Below are 16,540 nucleotides of genomic sequence, written 5' to 3'. Positions count from 1 at the left end.
TCTTTGAAAAGTACTAAACATTTTACCAAATGATCTCGTTTAATTCTTTCAGCAACCTTATGGTATTTTATAGAGGTTTCTATGAAAGTTTAGGTGTTAAATATGAATCATGACCATTTGCTGCAGTTAGAGATATAAAACAGAGGTTATGGGTGAGAGTTTGTAGTTGGGGCTTCATAGGGCCAGGGTATGGACCTCAGCTTTACAGGTCCAGAAGTAATTAGACTGGAGATGAATAATACTAACTTGTAACACATTGGTGTATAAGTCAGCATGTCAACGTACTATGTATTTTCAGAAAGAAATATTCTTGTTAAGTGGACGGTAATATTCACAACAGCTGATCAGTAGCTTTTTTTTTTTCTCTCTGCTGGGGAAAAAATAAATCTATGAAAACCTAAATTAAAATTAGAAATTGATTGGTGAGCAAGGCAGTTGGTTGGGTGATCTTAATGGACAGTGTCATCAACATTTCCATATGATAATGTATTGAAAATGGATAACATTCTACTGATTGTACTGGAGGGCAAATTAGAATACTAGAGTTACTTGTCTGGGAACTTTCTCTGTGGATAATGTTGACAATACACGGACAAATTTTTTTGTCTCCAGGCTTCATAGGAGCCGTTTTCTCACTCTTTTTAACCAGACATTATTTTTTAGAAAAAGACATAATTTAATATTTTTAATTACAATTACATCCTGGTGATTCTCTATTTTTTTTAAAATTATTTTTATCCCAGTTGGACTTCTGGATCTTGCCTTCTGTAACTTTTTTTCTTTAGTTGTTTGTCATCTATATGTTTTATTGATATTTACTTCATTAATTGTTGTCTGACCTGATGTAGTCACTGATGTATTTCTCTTTAAAATAGCTTGCTAGAATTAGAATTTATTTAATCAGTTTAAAATGAGACATTTAGATTAATACCAAATTGTGTTCAATTTTTATTTTTATTTTTATGACCTACTTCTTAATCTCAGGATTGTGAGAGAAACAAAGATATTTCCATATAGTTATTGGTTATTCTTTTTTTTTTTTTTCTAAGTAAGGGGAGGGGAGATAGACTCCCACTCCAACAAGGATCCACCGGCAAACCCAGTCTGGGGCCAATCCTTGTATCAGCCGAACTATTTTTAGCGCCCAGGGTAGATGCCAGAACCAATCGAGCCACTGGCTGCAGAAGTGAAAGAGAGAGAGAGAGAAGGGGAAGAGGGAGTGGAAGAGAAGCAGGTGGTCGCTTCCCATGTGTGCCCTGAATAGGGATCAAACCCAGAATGTTCGCACACAGAGTGGACGCTCTATTCATTGAGTCAACAAGCCAGGGCCTTCATATGGTTCTTATATAGTATAATTTACATGTATGTAAATGAAACTAATTAACAGAATAGATTTATTCTGCAATAAAACCTTGCTCCCTAAAAATGTGAATTTTAATATTAGGATTTAATTTACTTTGTAGACTGTGATCTAGAAGAAATTAGGATTATTTTTGTCACTTCCAACAGTTAGTTAGCCTTGGAATTGCTACCTTTCCCTGTTCTTCTACATATTGTTATACATATTATACTGAGAGTGGAACAAGTGAAAAGATGAAATAAATGAGAGAGCAGAAAGGTAGTAGACTTTAAAGAATACAAATTTATTTTTTGTTTGAATACGTTAGTTACTTTCTGAGCCATTGGTCCTTCTTTCTGAAGGGACCTCAGTCTCCCTAGCTTGTTAACTTAATAAATGCAAGACTGGAAGAACAAGTAAGTGATGGCCCCACCTCAGCAGAGACCTTATGTTCAAAGGAGGAGTCGCTCCTCTTCCTTTCCTTCCTTTGAGCTCTTGGTAGTTTGATGTGGGAACGTACTCTGAAACTGGAATGGGAGAGATGGTGAGGATGTTGTAAATACTACGATGCACTTATGATTGCATAAGAACCAACTTTTCAGTAATATAGAGAATGTTTAATAATGTCTTAATAAATACTTCATGGGATTAATATGAATCACACTTTATAGTTTAAAACTTGTCACATTTATATATGTTGCCTAAAAGGGTAAAGTTGCAAATTAAGAAGATTTTAATATAGAAAACCTAAATATTATCTCAGTGTTTTAAAATTTTTTTGATTAAAATATATATACATTTAGGTCAAATACCACCACAAAGCTTATAATGTAGAACTGTCTTCTACTTTATTCTATTTTATCTCTTTGTCCCCTCACCAAATAATTTACAGCTTTTCCTTCAATTTCTTAATTTATATCACAATTTTTCTTTAAACTAGTAACATGTTTACATTATTTTTAATAATTAAATTTTGTTTTATTTAAAAAGTTTTTTTTCATTGATTTGACAGAGAGGTGGAGAAGAGTAGGGGGTTGGGAGAGAGAGCAAGAGACAGAGAAGCATCAACTAACTCACTGTTCCACCTGCTTGTTCCATTTAGTTGTGCACTCATTGATTGCTTCTTGTATGTACCCTGACCGGGGAGTGAACCTGCTACCTTGGTGTGTGGGATAATGCTTTATCCACTGAACCACCTGGCCAGGACCACATTTTATTTTTGATTAAACTTTTTTCACATGATTTAATACTTGCATCTTTAAAACTGTCCAAGAATCATAAAACTCTTATATTGTTTCTCATATAGACAAATGTGTAGTGTAATAGGTAATGTATGGCACAAAAGTGTGATTATGCCAAATCCGTACATTCAGTAGTATGTTGTACTCGTACTTTTTCCCGTTAGGATCTAAGTCAAAGTCTACAGAATACCCAGTATTTTGTTTTAATCTACTGAATGAGAATTAGAATCCTTATAATTACTGAAGGTGATCTAAAGCTGTAAATGTTAGCTTTTATGAGGTCCATGAATGTGATTTAGGGGTTTGTAGATTCAAATTTATAGATTAAGCTTTTTTGTATGTGTGTGACAGAGACAGAGAGAGAGTCAGATAGGGACAGACAGACAGGAAGGCAGAGAGATGAGAAGCATCAATTCATTTTTTTTTTTTTATAAATTTTTATTAATGTTAATGGGATTACATTAATAATTCAGGGTACATATATTCAAAGAAAACATGTCTAGGTTATCTTGTCATTAAATTATGTTGCATACCCCTCACCCAGAGTCAGATTGTCCTCTGTCACCCTCTGTTTAGTTTTCTCTGTGCCCCTCCCCCTCCCTCTAACTCTCTCCCTCCCTCCCTCCGGCGTCCTCCCTCCCCCCACCCCTGGTAACCACCACTCTCTTGTCCATGTCTCTTAGTCTCGTTTTTATGTTCCACCAATGTATGGAATCATGTAGTTCTTGTTTTTTTCTGATTTACTTATTTCACTCCGTATAATGTTATCAAGATCCCACCATTTTGCTGTAAATGATCTGATGTCATCATTTCTTATGGCTGAGTAGTATTCCATAGTGTATATGTGCCACATCTTCTTTATCCAGTCTTCTATTGAAGGGTTTTTTGGTTGTTTCCATGTCTTGGCCACTGTGAACAGTGCTGCAATGAACATGGGGCTACATGTGTCTTTACGTATCAATGATTCTGAGGTTTTGGGGTATATACCCAGTAGAGGGATTGCTGGGTCATAAGGTAGTTCTATTTGCAGTTTTTTGAGGAACTACCATACTTTCCTCCATAATGGTTGTACTACTTTACATTCCCACCAACAGTGTATGAGGGTTCCTTTTTCTCCACAGCCTCTCCAACATTTGCTATTACCCGTCTTGTTGATAATAGCTAATCTAACAGGGGTGAGGTGGTATCTCATTGTAGTTTTGATTTGCATTTCTCTAATAACTAATGAAGCTGAGCATCTTTTCATATATCTGTTGGCCATTTGTATTTCTTCCTGGGAGAAGTGTCTGTTCATGTCCTCTTCCCATTTTTTTATTGGATTGTTTGTTTGTTTGTTGTTGAGTTTTATGAGTTCTTTGTAAATTTTGGATATTAGGCCCTTATCTGAGCTGTTGTTTGAAAATACCAGTTCCCATTTAGTTGGCTGTCTGTTTATTTTGATATCAGTTTCTCTTGCTGAGCAAAAACTTTTTATTCTGATGTAGTCCCATTCATTTATCTTTGCCTTCACTTCTCTTGCCATTGGAGTCACGTTCATAAAATGTTCTTTAAAACCCAGGTCCATGAGTTTAGTACCTATGTCTTCTTCTATGTACTTTATAGTTTCAGGTCTTATATTTAGGTCTTTGATCCATTTTGAATTAATTTTAGTACACGGGGACAGGCTATAGTCGAGTTTCATTCTTTTGCATGTGGCTTTCCAGTTTTCCCAACACCATTTGTTGAAGAGGCTTTCTTTTCTCCATTTTGTGTTGTTGGCCCCTTTATCAAAGATTATTTGACCATACATATGTGGTTTTATTTCTGGGCTTTTTATTCTGTTCCATTGGTCTGCGTGTCTATTTTTCTGCCAATACCATGCAGTTTTGATTATTGTGGCCCTATAATATAGTTTAAAGTCAGGTATTGTAATGCCCCCAGCTTCATTCTTTTTCCTTAGGATGAGAAGCATCAATTCTTAATTGTGGTTCCTAGTCTCCTTAGTTGTTCATTTATTGCTTTCTCCTATGTGCCTTGACCTGGGGGCTGCAGCAGAGCAAGTGATCCCTTGCTCAAGCCAGCGACCTTGGGCTTCAAGCCAGTGACCTTTAGGCTCAAGCCAGTGACCATGAAGTCATGTCTGTGATCCCATGCTCAAGCCAGTGACCCTGCGCTCAAGCCTGCGACCTCAGGGTTTTGAACCTGGGTCCTCCACATCCCAGTCTTGCTCTATCCACTGTGTGACCACTTGGTCAGGCAATAGGTTAAGATGTTTATGAGCATTTCTCTGTGATAGAGTCCATAGTTTTCCTTAGATTTCCAAAGTCTGTCACACCTAAATCACTGTTGTAACTTTAGTATATGTGCTGATGAAGTGAGCACATTGATTGTAACTTCAGTAACAGCCACTGAAAGGTGTCTTTAAGCTGTAATTCTCATATACTTTGGATCATAAACCTGTTGAAAAGTCTAATAAGAGCTATAAACTTTCAAACTTGAGTAGTTTTCAAGGTTCTTGGATCCTCCAAAGTGTGTTTCCAGACTTCATGGGCTTGCTATGCAAGATTCATGGACCATTGCCATTAAGGAAACATGGTCTGGGGTCGTGTTAGGCCTTAGTTAGTCTCATTAGAGACTGACAGTTTCATTTACCCATATTCTTATTCTGCATCTTTAGACTATTTCTCTGTGTGTTTATAACATTTCTTTATTCAAATCACCTTAGGTAATAAGTTTTTTTTTTGTTTTTTTTTTTGACAGAGACAGAGAGAGTCAGAGAGAGGGATAGATAGGGACAGACAGACAGGAACAGAGAGAGATGAGAAGCATCAATCTTTTGTTTTGGCACTTTAGTTGTTCATTGATTGCTTTCTCATATGTACCTTGACTGTGGGGCTATAGCAGACCGTGTAACCCCTTGCTCGAGCCAGCGACCTTGGGTCCAAGCTGGTGAGCCTTGCTTAAACCAGATGAGCCCGTGCTCAAGCTGGCAACCTCGGGGTCTCGAACCTGGGTCCTCTGCATCCCAGTCCGATGCTCTGTCCACTGTGCCACTGCCTGGTCAGGCTAGGTAATAAGTATATTAATATTATTTCTTTACCTTTTATAGTCTACTGCAGGGGTAGTCAACTTTTTTACACCTACTGCCCACTTTTGTATCTCTGTTAGTAGTAAAATTTTCTAACTGCCCACCGGTTCCACGGTAAAGGTGATTTATAAATAGGGAAGTAACTTTATAAATTTATAAAGCAGAGTTACATACAGCAAGTTAAAGCGTGGTCCCCAACCCCCAGGCCACAGACTGGTACTAGTCAGTGGGCCATTTGGTACTGGTCCGCAGAGAAAGAATAAATAATTTACATTATTTCCGTTTTACTTATATTTAAGTCTGAATGATGCTTTATTTTTAAAAAATGACCAGATTCCCTCCGTTACATCCATCTAAGACTCACTCTTGACGCTTGTCTTGGTCACCCACCCTAAAGGCCGGTCTGTGAAAATATTTTCTGACATTAAACTGGTCTGTGGCCCAAAAAAGGTTTGGGGACCACTGAGTTAAAGCATATAATAATAATTACTTACCAAGTACTTCATGTTGGATTTTCGCTAAGCTTGGCAGAATAAATCTTTATAAATAAACTTACTATAGTTAAATCTGTCTTTTTTTTTATACTTTGGTTGCTCTACTACCGCCCACCATGAAAGCTGGAGCTCCCACTAGTGGTAGGGACCAGGTTGACTACCACTGCTCTACTGGAACAATTTTAAAAGCTTTTGTTTCCTGTGTCTATTGCATTTTTTAGGTGTGGGGCAGTTATCTTATGTTATAATTAGTGGATTAATATGTTGAGGGAGTTTTTTTTTTCGAATTATATTATGAATTTTCCATGTAAAACATTTCTGTTAAGAAAAATTACTGAAATATGACAAGAAGAGCTGCTTCTAATTTTATTTTTCTTATTGGGGGATAGGCTAGCTTCTTTAAAAAGCATCACTTATTGGATAATTAGTTTTCATGTTCTTTTATGATTTATTCTTTAGTGCTCTTTAGGATAACTTTGTTTTTCTTATTTTGGAAATACTTTGTTACTGATTTTTAAATTTTAAATATTAAATTATAAAGACCCATTTTGTGTTTTGACATCAACTAGATTTAGCACTACTAAATACATAGATTTATAGCTCTGCATACTTAATGATAATCTGCCAGCCACATAAAATTTGTCTCAATTATTACTATTTTTTCTACATTGGTATTTTTGTTATTTGGTTGTTCTTTATTAACTCTTTCATTAACATATACTATCTAAATTGAACCTAAGAGATTCTACAAATCAAAATCATATATCCTTATTAGGTTGTACTTCTTAATAACCCTTTGGTATTTTTTGTCTTTCATGTTTCTTCTTTGTAACATTCCCATTCTATTTTGATTCTGTTCTCTAGTAAGTGACAGTTTATCTCTTAAAATATCAAAACACTGTTCCTTAGAAATTTAGAGAAATTGAATTTGGTTTGTTTCTTCTATATTTTCTTTAAAGAGGAATATTTTTGACTTCAAAAGTTACTTTTGAATATTTTCCCCCCAAACAAATAGTTAAATATTAAATTATATAAATATCAAAATAACATAAATTTGACTTTCAGCGCAATGCGTGTTTTACTATCTAAATTACCAAGACCATGGATTGTGGATGAGAAGAAAGATGATGGTTATACTGCCTTGCATCTGGCTGCCCTTAATAATCATGTGGAAGTGGCTGAATTGTTGGTACATCAGGTAGGAAAAGCAATTCAATAATTGTTAACGAATTTAGAACCTTTCCATTTATTGATTTATTAGTTCACCAACTACCTATTAGTATGTTACAGTAAAATCCTATGAGGATGCAAATTCAGAAATAGTGCACATTCAACCTTCTGCCTAACACTGGTTGTTAAGTGGAGGGCTGTGTGTACGTGTTCCTCAGTGCCCAGTATTCCCTCTGCACAGTCTTCCTTCCTGGATTGGCCCAATGAAATGAGCATCAACTCAAAGGGGTTTCCCAGAATCAGTGCCACTGTTGTGTAAAGATCAGTCAGCCACAGGACCAAGAACATCATATTGATACCTAAGCTTGTGTGGCCATTTGCTATCAGGTAAAAAAACATCAGGCTGCAGTCAGAGTTTGAGGAGCCAGCTCATAATTACTGCTGGAGCTCAGGAATCTGGCTGAGTGTGAGTGCACACTCACTTTAGTCATTTCATTTATCTCAGATGTAACTTTTTAAAAAATTTTAATGTTCTGAGTCGGGGGCTCAGAGAGAGAGATCAGCAGACAGAATGTTTGTGAACTAGCAAAGGACCACCGCTCGCTCAGGCAAATAGCACTGAGTTTGCGCTGTGTCCTGTTTTTATTCACAAGATTTCAAAGAGCTTGTTTACTTAGAAATTGGCATAGCATCAAGCATAACCTTTACTTAAAGATACATGGAATACATCTGCATGATAGCTTAATAACAATACAATATTAAAAGGCATTAACTGTTACTGCTTCTATGGTTCCCACAACATTCCTTTCTTTTATCTCAAGAAATAGCCTTGAAGGAAACAGTAAAATCTTATGAGAATATTTTACTGAGAAGAGAGTCCAGCAACCACTTTCAGTCACATAGACTTGTTTCAGTAACTCGCCTTCAAATCACAAAACAATTCTCTTGGCAAAACATTCTTTTCTTGTTAGCTGTGTTCCCATCCAAGGTCATGCAATGGATTATTGTACTACATTTTAACTTTCTATTGAGCACCTGACCTGTGGTGGTACAGTGGATAAAGTGTTGACCTAGACTGCTGAGATTGCACGTTTGAAACCCAAGGCTTGCCTGGTCAAGACACATATGGGAGTTGATGCTTCCTGCTCCTCCCCCCTTCTCTCTCTTTCTCCTCTCTAAAATGAATTAAAGTCTTAAAAAATTTTTTTTCGTTGATTTGAGGGGGGGGAGCAAGGGAGGGAAAGAGAGAGAGAGAGAGAGAGAAGCATCAGCTCGTTCCACTTAGTTGTTTCATATAGTTGTGCACTCATTGGTTGATTCTCATATGTGCTCTGACCTGGGATTGAACTTTGGTACACTGTGACAATGCTCTATCCACTGAGTACCTGACCAGGGCCAAGATGACTTACCTTTTTATGATTGAAATTTTGGGAAACCTATTTATTGCAGTTTTATGATTTCAGCAAATTTTAAAAATGGTTCAAGCAAGTATATGTCATATAAAAGTACTGAAGTTATCAAAGAATATTCTGTGATCTTTGACTTCTAGGAACTTCCAGTTGAGTTAAGAAGATGAAGCTGCAGAAAAATTTAGGAGATAGTACATTATGTATAATTAAGTCCTATATCATAAGATAGACCCTCCATAAACTATAGTAGTTTACATAAAGAAATAGTTCAAAAGTTAAACTACCTTTCCTTTGCCCATTTTAAGCCTTTATTATTAAAATTAATTATCTTAGAAGTATTGTTAATTATGATGTTCTTTGTTCATCCTAATCCAAATGGCAGACCTTAAGCTAGTACCACATGGACTTAGTTATTATTGATTTATACTAAGACTTGAAATCAGTTAGGGTAAGTTCTCCAACTTTGTATTTCTTTCTCAGAATTGCTTTAATATGCTAGATCTTTTAAATGTCCGTAAATATATTTTAGAATCAGATTGTTAGAATCAATTATTAGTTTCTATTTAAAATCTTTTGGGAGTTTGATCACTCTTGCACGTATTAGATTTATCATTAACTTTTTGATGCTTTGTAAATTATATTTTAAAATTTTCACTTTCTAATTGTATGTTAGTGTATAGAAATACATTTTTTTTTATATTGACCACACATCTTGTGACACTACTTAAATTACCATTGGTCATTAGGAAAACAAATTATAATCATATTGAGATATTACCAATAAGAAACTACAGTGGCTAGCCTGACCAGGTGGTGGCGCAATGGATAGAGCGGAGGACTGGGAGGCAGAGGACCCAGGTTCCAGACCCCGAGGTCACCAGCTTGAGCGCAGGCTCATCTGGCTTGAGCAAACAAACAAACAAACAAACAAAAAAAAACCTCACCAGCTTGGACCCAAGGTCGCTGGCTCAAGGGAGGGATTACTCAGTCTGCTGAAGGCCCGCGATCAAGGCACATATTAGAGAGCAGTCAATGAACAACGAAGGTGTTGCAACAAAAAACTGAAGATTGATGCTTCTCATCCCTCTCTGTTCCTGTCTGTCCCTATCTGTCCCTCTCTCTGACTCTCTCTCTGTCCCTGTAAAAAACAAACAAAACAAACAAAAAAAACTACAGTGGCTGAAATGAAAAAGGCCAAAAGAACCAAGTGTTGTCTAGGGTGTGGCTCTAGTTAGAATACACAAACATTACTGGTGTTTTTGCAAAGCAGCCATTTTTTAAAAACAATTTGGCAGTTTCTAATGAAGTTAAACACTTACTCATTATACAACCCAGCAATCCCACTTCTGGGATTTCCACACACATACTTACATTAAATATCTATAGCAGCTTTATATTTATAATAGTCCCAACCTGAAAGCAAGCCAAATGTTCATCAGCTGGTGCCTGGATAAACAAATCATGATATGTCCATACAATGCAAACTACTTTAGAAAATCTAAAGGGTGGAAAAGTTCAGGAAACTTGAAGTTTCTCACTTTCTGTTTTTATATGAAAACAGACATGATAGAAAGTAAGTTGAGGTTAGGTACTTCATGATTTCACTGAAAGAAACATAAATAAAAAACCAGAAATTCCATCTTCCAGATGGTGTCAGAGCATTACTGGAGTTCAGCTCTGATGCTCCAAGCAAGGGCACAGCTGGGTATCAGAGAGCATGAATGGTTCTAAGACATAGACAGAATGATAAAGTTTGTCTTTTGAACCTGCAGCCCTTTTCTTAATTTCCTTTCTTTATTATACCACCATTGTGCTAGACAGTAATACATATTACTTTTTTTAATCTTCACATTAACCCTGTGATATAGGTTGTACTATTACTATTTTGAAGCTGAGAAAATAGGCATGAAATGGGATAATGCTTGCTTAAATTCATTTCGTAAAGCTTGTAAGTGATAGCACTTGAAAATAGGTCCCCTGACACCAAGTTCATTTCTTTTGCTTCTCAGTCCCTTTCCTCTGTCTTTGGCTTTGGCTGTTGTCATATAGTCTTTAGCTATCCCAGAACTCTGTTGGTACACTCTGCTCTTCCTTTATAAGTATTTGTATGTACTAACTAAATGTTATCTGCTCACCCTCAAGCAAAGTTCCTTTTCACTGAAGGAGGAAGAGCTCAGTTATGCAGCAAGAGAAAGTGATCTTAGTAAATTATTAAAGAATAGGTAAATACAGCCTGGATGGTGGTGGCACAGTGGATAGAGCAGTGACCTGGGGTGCTGAGGTCTCAGGTTCAAAACCCTGAGGCTGCCAACTTGAGTGTGGGATTGTCAGCATGATCCCATGGTTGCTGGCTTGAGCCCAAGGTCCCTGGCTTGAGCAAGGGGTTGCTATCTTGGCTCGAGCCCCTGGTCAAGGCACATATGAGAAGCAATCAATGAACAACTAAAAAGTGATGCTACTATGAGTTGATGCTTCTCATCTCTCCCTTTTCCTGTCTGTCTTTCTCTTTAAAAAAAAAAAGTATATTTAAATCCAACATGAAGCCTCATTAATAAAGCTTTTCTGGAAATATTTACAGTTAAAAGGCTATGATTATCCTCCATTGCTCTGTACTGGAGGTGGATAAGGAGCTATGTTTGACTCCGTAGTTTACTTGGTCCTTCAGCTGTTCTTATATGAAGTTACAAATTACTTTCTAACTTGCTGTTCTACTTGAAAAAGTTTGTTGCCCTTTTAATTCTTCCTATATTACCTGCAACTGACACCACATGAGAACAATGTTCTCACAGCTAGAGGAGTGGAAAGTGGTCAACAGAATCCAGTTTTACTCCTCACAAAGAGTTACAGTTTTAGTGTTTTTCACTGTTGTTGAGTGTTAACTATGTAAAAACTTTGTTGTTCTTTTTCAGGGTAATGCAAACTTGGATATCCAGAATGTGAACCAACAAACGGCCCTACACCTGGCTGTTGAACGACAGCACACCCAGATTGTTAGGGTAAAGTGTTTACTAATATGAATCTGAGTTTACTATTGTACAGTGTGTTCGTAAAGTCATGGTGCACTTTTGACCGGTCACAGGAAAGCAACAAAAGACGATAGAAATGTGAAATCTGCACCAAATAAAAGGAAAACTCGCCTAGTTTCATACCTATTCAGTGCAGTTCGATGTGGGCTCACGCACAGATTTTTTAGGGCTCCTTAGGTAGCTATCCCATATAGCCTCTACAGAGTCGTCACTGATGGCCTACCAGAACAGGTTTCTCCACCAAACTGCCGGTTTCCTTCAACTGAGTAATCCCACTGAGTAATGTTATTCCTATGTGGTGGCACTTTGTTATAAATGCGCCGATATTCACGTTGCACTTTGGTCACGGATTTGAATTTAGCGAGCCACAGAACACACTGAACTTTCCTCTGTACCATCCGCATCTCAACTGGCATGGCTGTGGGCTGCTCCGTTGTATATATGGTGTTACGTCATCATCTGTGCATGTGCACATGCTGCCACATCATCCTACAGAAACTGGGAGGGTTTTCCTTTTATTTGGTGCAGATTTCACATTTCTATCATCTTTTGTTGCTTTCCTGTGACCGGTCAAAAGTGCACCATGATTTACGGACACACTGTATTTTAACCAGACAGATTTCTAGAATGTTTTGAAAATTTAAGTAATGCATTGTTAGATTTCTCAAAAGGCATAGTTACATATAAAATTTGTGAATTTAGGCTATTTTATGTCAGTTTAAATTTACAGTAAGTAATATCTTAAAACTGATATAAAAAAATTTTTTTTGTTTACTGATTTTAGTGAGAGAGAGAGAAACAAGAACAATAATCTGTTCCTGTTTGTGCCCTGATCGGGGATCGAACTGGCAACCCCTGTGCTTTGGAACAATGCTCAAACCAATCAAGCTATCTGGCCAGGTTTTAAAACTCTTAATACTCAAAGTTTTTATAATTTTGTTGCCAGATTTGTAAATTCCCAGAATATTAAGTCAGAGAATTTCAAAGTAATGTACAAATTCATTTTTAAAAAGTACATTCCTTTTTAATTTATGTAATTGAAACTGAACTATAATGAAAAGCTTTGGCTGGACAGTCACTGCACAGATTCTAAAATAACTGAAATAAATATTCTTATTTTATTAATCTGGTGATTCCAGACAAAATATTTAAAAGATTATCTGTTTAAATTTTGTGGTAGAGCAGTGATTCTTAGCAGTATCAGCATCACATGTAACCTTAGTAGAAAAGTAAATTCTTGAGCCCCACCCCAGACCAACCAAATCAGAACTTTAGGGATGGGAACTAGCAGCACTTTGAAGAAGCTTTCCAGGTAAATACTGCCCTGGAATGCCACTCTGTGTAACCTTTTAGAAACAAAGTTAAAATAAACAAACAATTTGCCAAGACAGGTAAGACCATATGCTTGAGAATGGTTTCTATGTGTGTGGTTTTCTAAAACTCGGGTAGCATTTTTAGAAAGGATTAAGAAAATTGTTAAAGCACCGCAAGCAAAGTCTTCAAAAGTTACATTTACTACTTAAAATATTTGTTGAAATATATCAATTCTTCATTTTATGTTATAGTTCAGCAAACACTTGATATTTATTGTTATTTAAAATTACTTTTGCTAAAAATCCTTACTTTATGATATTTGGACTTCCTTTGTGACCATATGTTTGGAAAAAATTGAGCAAAGAAAATGGAATAAAAAATAACTTCTTCCTGTTTCCTTAAATAATAGAAGAATTTTGAATATTATGATTTTATCTTATTGGAAGTACCTAAAATATCCCACCTCACATATCTGAAATTAAAAGGAAAAAAAGTCCTAAATTTCTCTCAGTTATCTTGATCTTAGAGTAGAATAATTAAACAGTGTTGGTTCTTAGTTCTTTCTGTTTTCTTTAATTCAATATAGTTGAATAAGTCATCACTATTTGTAAAGAGCCAGAGAGGTATAGAATAGTAGCAAGAGAATATATAAAAATTATTAGCTTTAGTGGCAACTCCTTCAGTTAGGCTCTCTCACTATTACTTTAGATATGTTGTAATTTCTTGTGGGTGAGAATACTTTAGCAAAATAAGATGTATTTCTCTTTTAGCTTTTGGTTCGTGCAGGTGCCAAGTTAGATATTCAGGATAAGGATGGGGATACTCCTTTGCATGAAGCTCTGAGACATCACACCTTGTCTCAGCTACGTCAACTCCAAGACATGCAAGATGTGGGGAAGGTCGATGCTGCCTGGGAGCCATCCAAAAACACGGTGAGTAAAGATAATTTTTAATTCAGTACCACTGGAAGTCTTGTGGATATCCAGTTATTCCAGCGCCATTACTTGAAAAGACTATCTGTGTGCTGAATCACCGGTTGTACCTTTATCCAAAATCAATTAACCATATGTGTAGTCTTTCTGGATCCTATATCCTGTTCTTTTGATCTGTGTCTTCAGCTGTATGATGTCAATCCACTGTCTTGATCACTGCAGCTTTATAATCAGTGTTGAAGTCAGGTAGTATAAATTTTTTTTCTTCTTCTTTTCCAAGTTGTTTGACTATTCTGAGTCCTTCATCTTTCCATTTGAACTTTAGAATCATTTTTAAGAATCTAAAGGAGTTCTGAGACCAGTGTTTGAGATTTGCTGCCTTCCTGTATGACCATGGGTAAATTCTTGTAATTCCTGTGTGCATCATTTTTTTTTTCATTGTAAAATGAGGGTAAGGGAGTAAGTACCTCTCTAAGGTTGTGAAGGTTAAATTAGGTAATTCATGTAAAGTACTTAACATAGTTCTTGATTCATTGTAGATACTCCATAAATGTTAACAACTATGACTATTTTCAAATAAGATGTTTGAATCAATAGTTCAGATGATATCAGAATCTGATTTGTCTCATTCTCCATTTCTTGGCCCAGTTCCTAGGTATTGGTATTTTTCTATCTCTCCCTTGTTGTTTCAAGTTGGTTGCTAGCAGCTCCTGAACCAAATTGAGTAGAAAAGAAAGTACCATTTCTTTAATATCTCAGTCAGAAGCCTTGTTATTGTTTTATTGGCCTTAATTGACCTTATTTGGGTTATGTTTCACCCCTGAAATGAATCATACAGAGAGATGGTATCTGCCTGATTTGGGCCAGTATTGGTTGTCCATCTCTAAGAGTGTAGAGGTGAAGAGTGTGCCAATCCTTAGACTATATATCTGAGAAAATTGGAGCTACAGGGGAAGGGGGAGTAGATATTTATATAGTCCTTAAGTTCTTACTAGACATGTATTTTTTGTATATACTACACACATACTTATTCATATATGTTCATTTATACTTACCATATTTTTTACTCCCTAAGATGCACGTTTTCCTCCCCAAAAGTGGAGGGGGAGATGCTTGTGCATCTTAGGGAGCGAAAAATACGGTATTTTTTTTAAATATTTTAGCACACCATTTGATTCAGAATTTTTTTTTGTTATTTTCCTCCTTAAAATCTTAGGTGTGTCTTATGGTCAGGTGCATCTTATGGAGTGAAAAATATGGTACATATATATACACATACATACATATATACATATACATTATATGTATGTGTATATATACATGGTATCTGGTGGTAAGAATTGATAACAGATTCCCCAGGGGAAAATAATGACTCTTTTTCATTTTATTTCAGTTAATAATGGGACTTGGTACCCAGGGGGCAGAGAAGAAGAGTGCAGCATCTATTGCCTGTTTCTTGGCTGCTAATGGTGCTGACCTTGGCATTCGCAATAAGAAGGGTCAGTCACCACTTGATCTTTGTCCTGATCCAAGTCTCTGCAAAGCACTGGCAAAGTGTCATAAAGAAAAAGTCAGGTTTGTATTATTTATTATCCAAAAACTTAATAGTCTGTACATTAAAGAATCGTATGGTTTTGCTTGGCCTGTGGTGGCGCAGTGGATAAAGCGTCGACCTGGAAATGCTTAGGTCGTCAGTTTGAAACCCTGGGCTTGCCTGGTCAGGGCACATATGGGAGTTGATGCTTCCAGCTCCTCCCCCCTGTCTCTCTCTCTTCTCTCTCTCTCTCTCTCTCTCTCTCTCTCTCTCTCTCTCTCTGTCTCTCTCCTCTCTAAAATGAATAAATAAATAAAAAATTGTATGGTTTTATAATGGAATACTTGAATACTTAGAAATGACTATCTTTGCTCTTCCTCTATCTTTTTTCCTCTTTATTTTTTGAATTAAATTTATTGAGGTGACATTGAATAGTAAAATTATATAGGTTTCAAGCATTCAATTCTATAATACATTGTGCTCTTCCTCTTTGTGTTGACCCTTTTGTTTCTTAAAAATTTTCCTATAGAGATTATGTTTATTTCATCTTGTTTCTCTATTAAATCTAATGCTTTATGTATAGTAAATTGTAAGAAACTTTTCTAAACCAGTCTGATCTTCCAATACTCCCGTATGTTAGAGGAATTTATCTATGGAAAAGGTCTTACTAGTGAAATTGGTGTGATTAATGTTATGTGTATTTAAAATTTTAATAGACTCTTCCAAAGAAAGGCAGTTCACTTGTTCTTCAACAGAATATATGTCACACAAACTCTAATTTTCTAGAACCCTGCACAGTGCCTGGTAAGCACTCAATAAGTATCAATGAAGAATTGAAGAGTGAACAAACGAATGAACCAATTCCCGATGGAGGTTTTTTTTTAAATGGTTGTTTTTCACTTGCCTTCTTTTCTAAAAGTAAAATGTATCAGTGATTTTAATTATTTATGATATAACTAAATTTATTATGAGATAATAGACATATAAAAGGTACTTCTCATTTATTTTTAATCC

The 16,540-nt window shown here is 36.1% G+C and overlaps 1 protein-coding gene across 1 annotated transcript in view; it reads left to right on the top strand.

Moving 5' to 3' along the window:
- Positions 1–16,540, top strand: part of MIB1 (MIB E3 ubiquitin protein ligase 1) — a 155,774-nt gene that overhangs the window by 119,502 nt on the left and 19,732 nt on the right. The window contains exons 13-16 of the mRNA XM_066353422.1: positions 7,207–7,339; positions 11,630–11,716; positions 13,831–13,992; positions 15,386–15,567. Of these exons, the coding sequence (XP_066209519.1) occupies positions 7,207–7,339; positions 11,630–11,716; positions 13,831–13,992; positions 15,386–15,567 (564 nt within the window). The remainder of the gene's footprint in view (positions 1–7,206; positions 7,340–11,629; positions 11,717–13,830; positions 13,993–15,385; positions 15,568–16,540) is intronic.

The sequence above is a fragment of the Saccopteryx leptura genome, chromosome 11 (assembly GCF_036850995.1).
Source record: "Saccopteryx leptura isolate mSacLep1 chromosome 11, mSacLep1_pri_phased_curated, whole genome shotgun sequence".
Lineage (NCBI taxonomy): Eukaryota > Metazoa > Chordata > Mammalia > Chiroptera > Emballonuridae > Saccopteryx > Saccopteryx leptura.
Note: the sequence above shows the minus strand (reverse complement) of the source record. Positions and strands in the feature narration are given on the sequence as shown.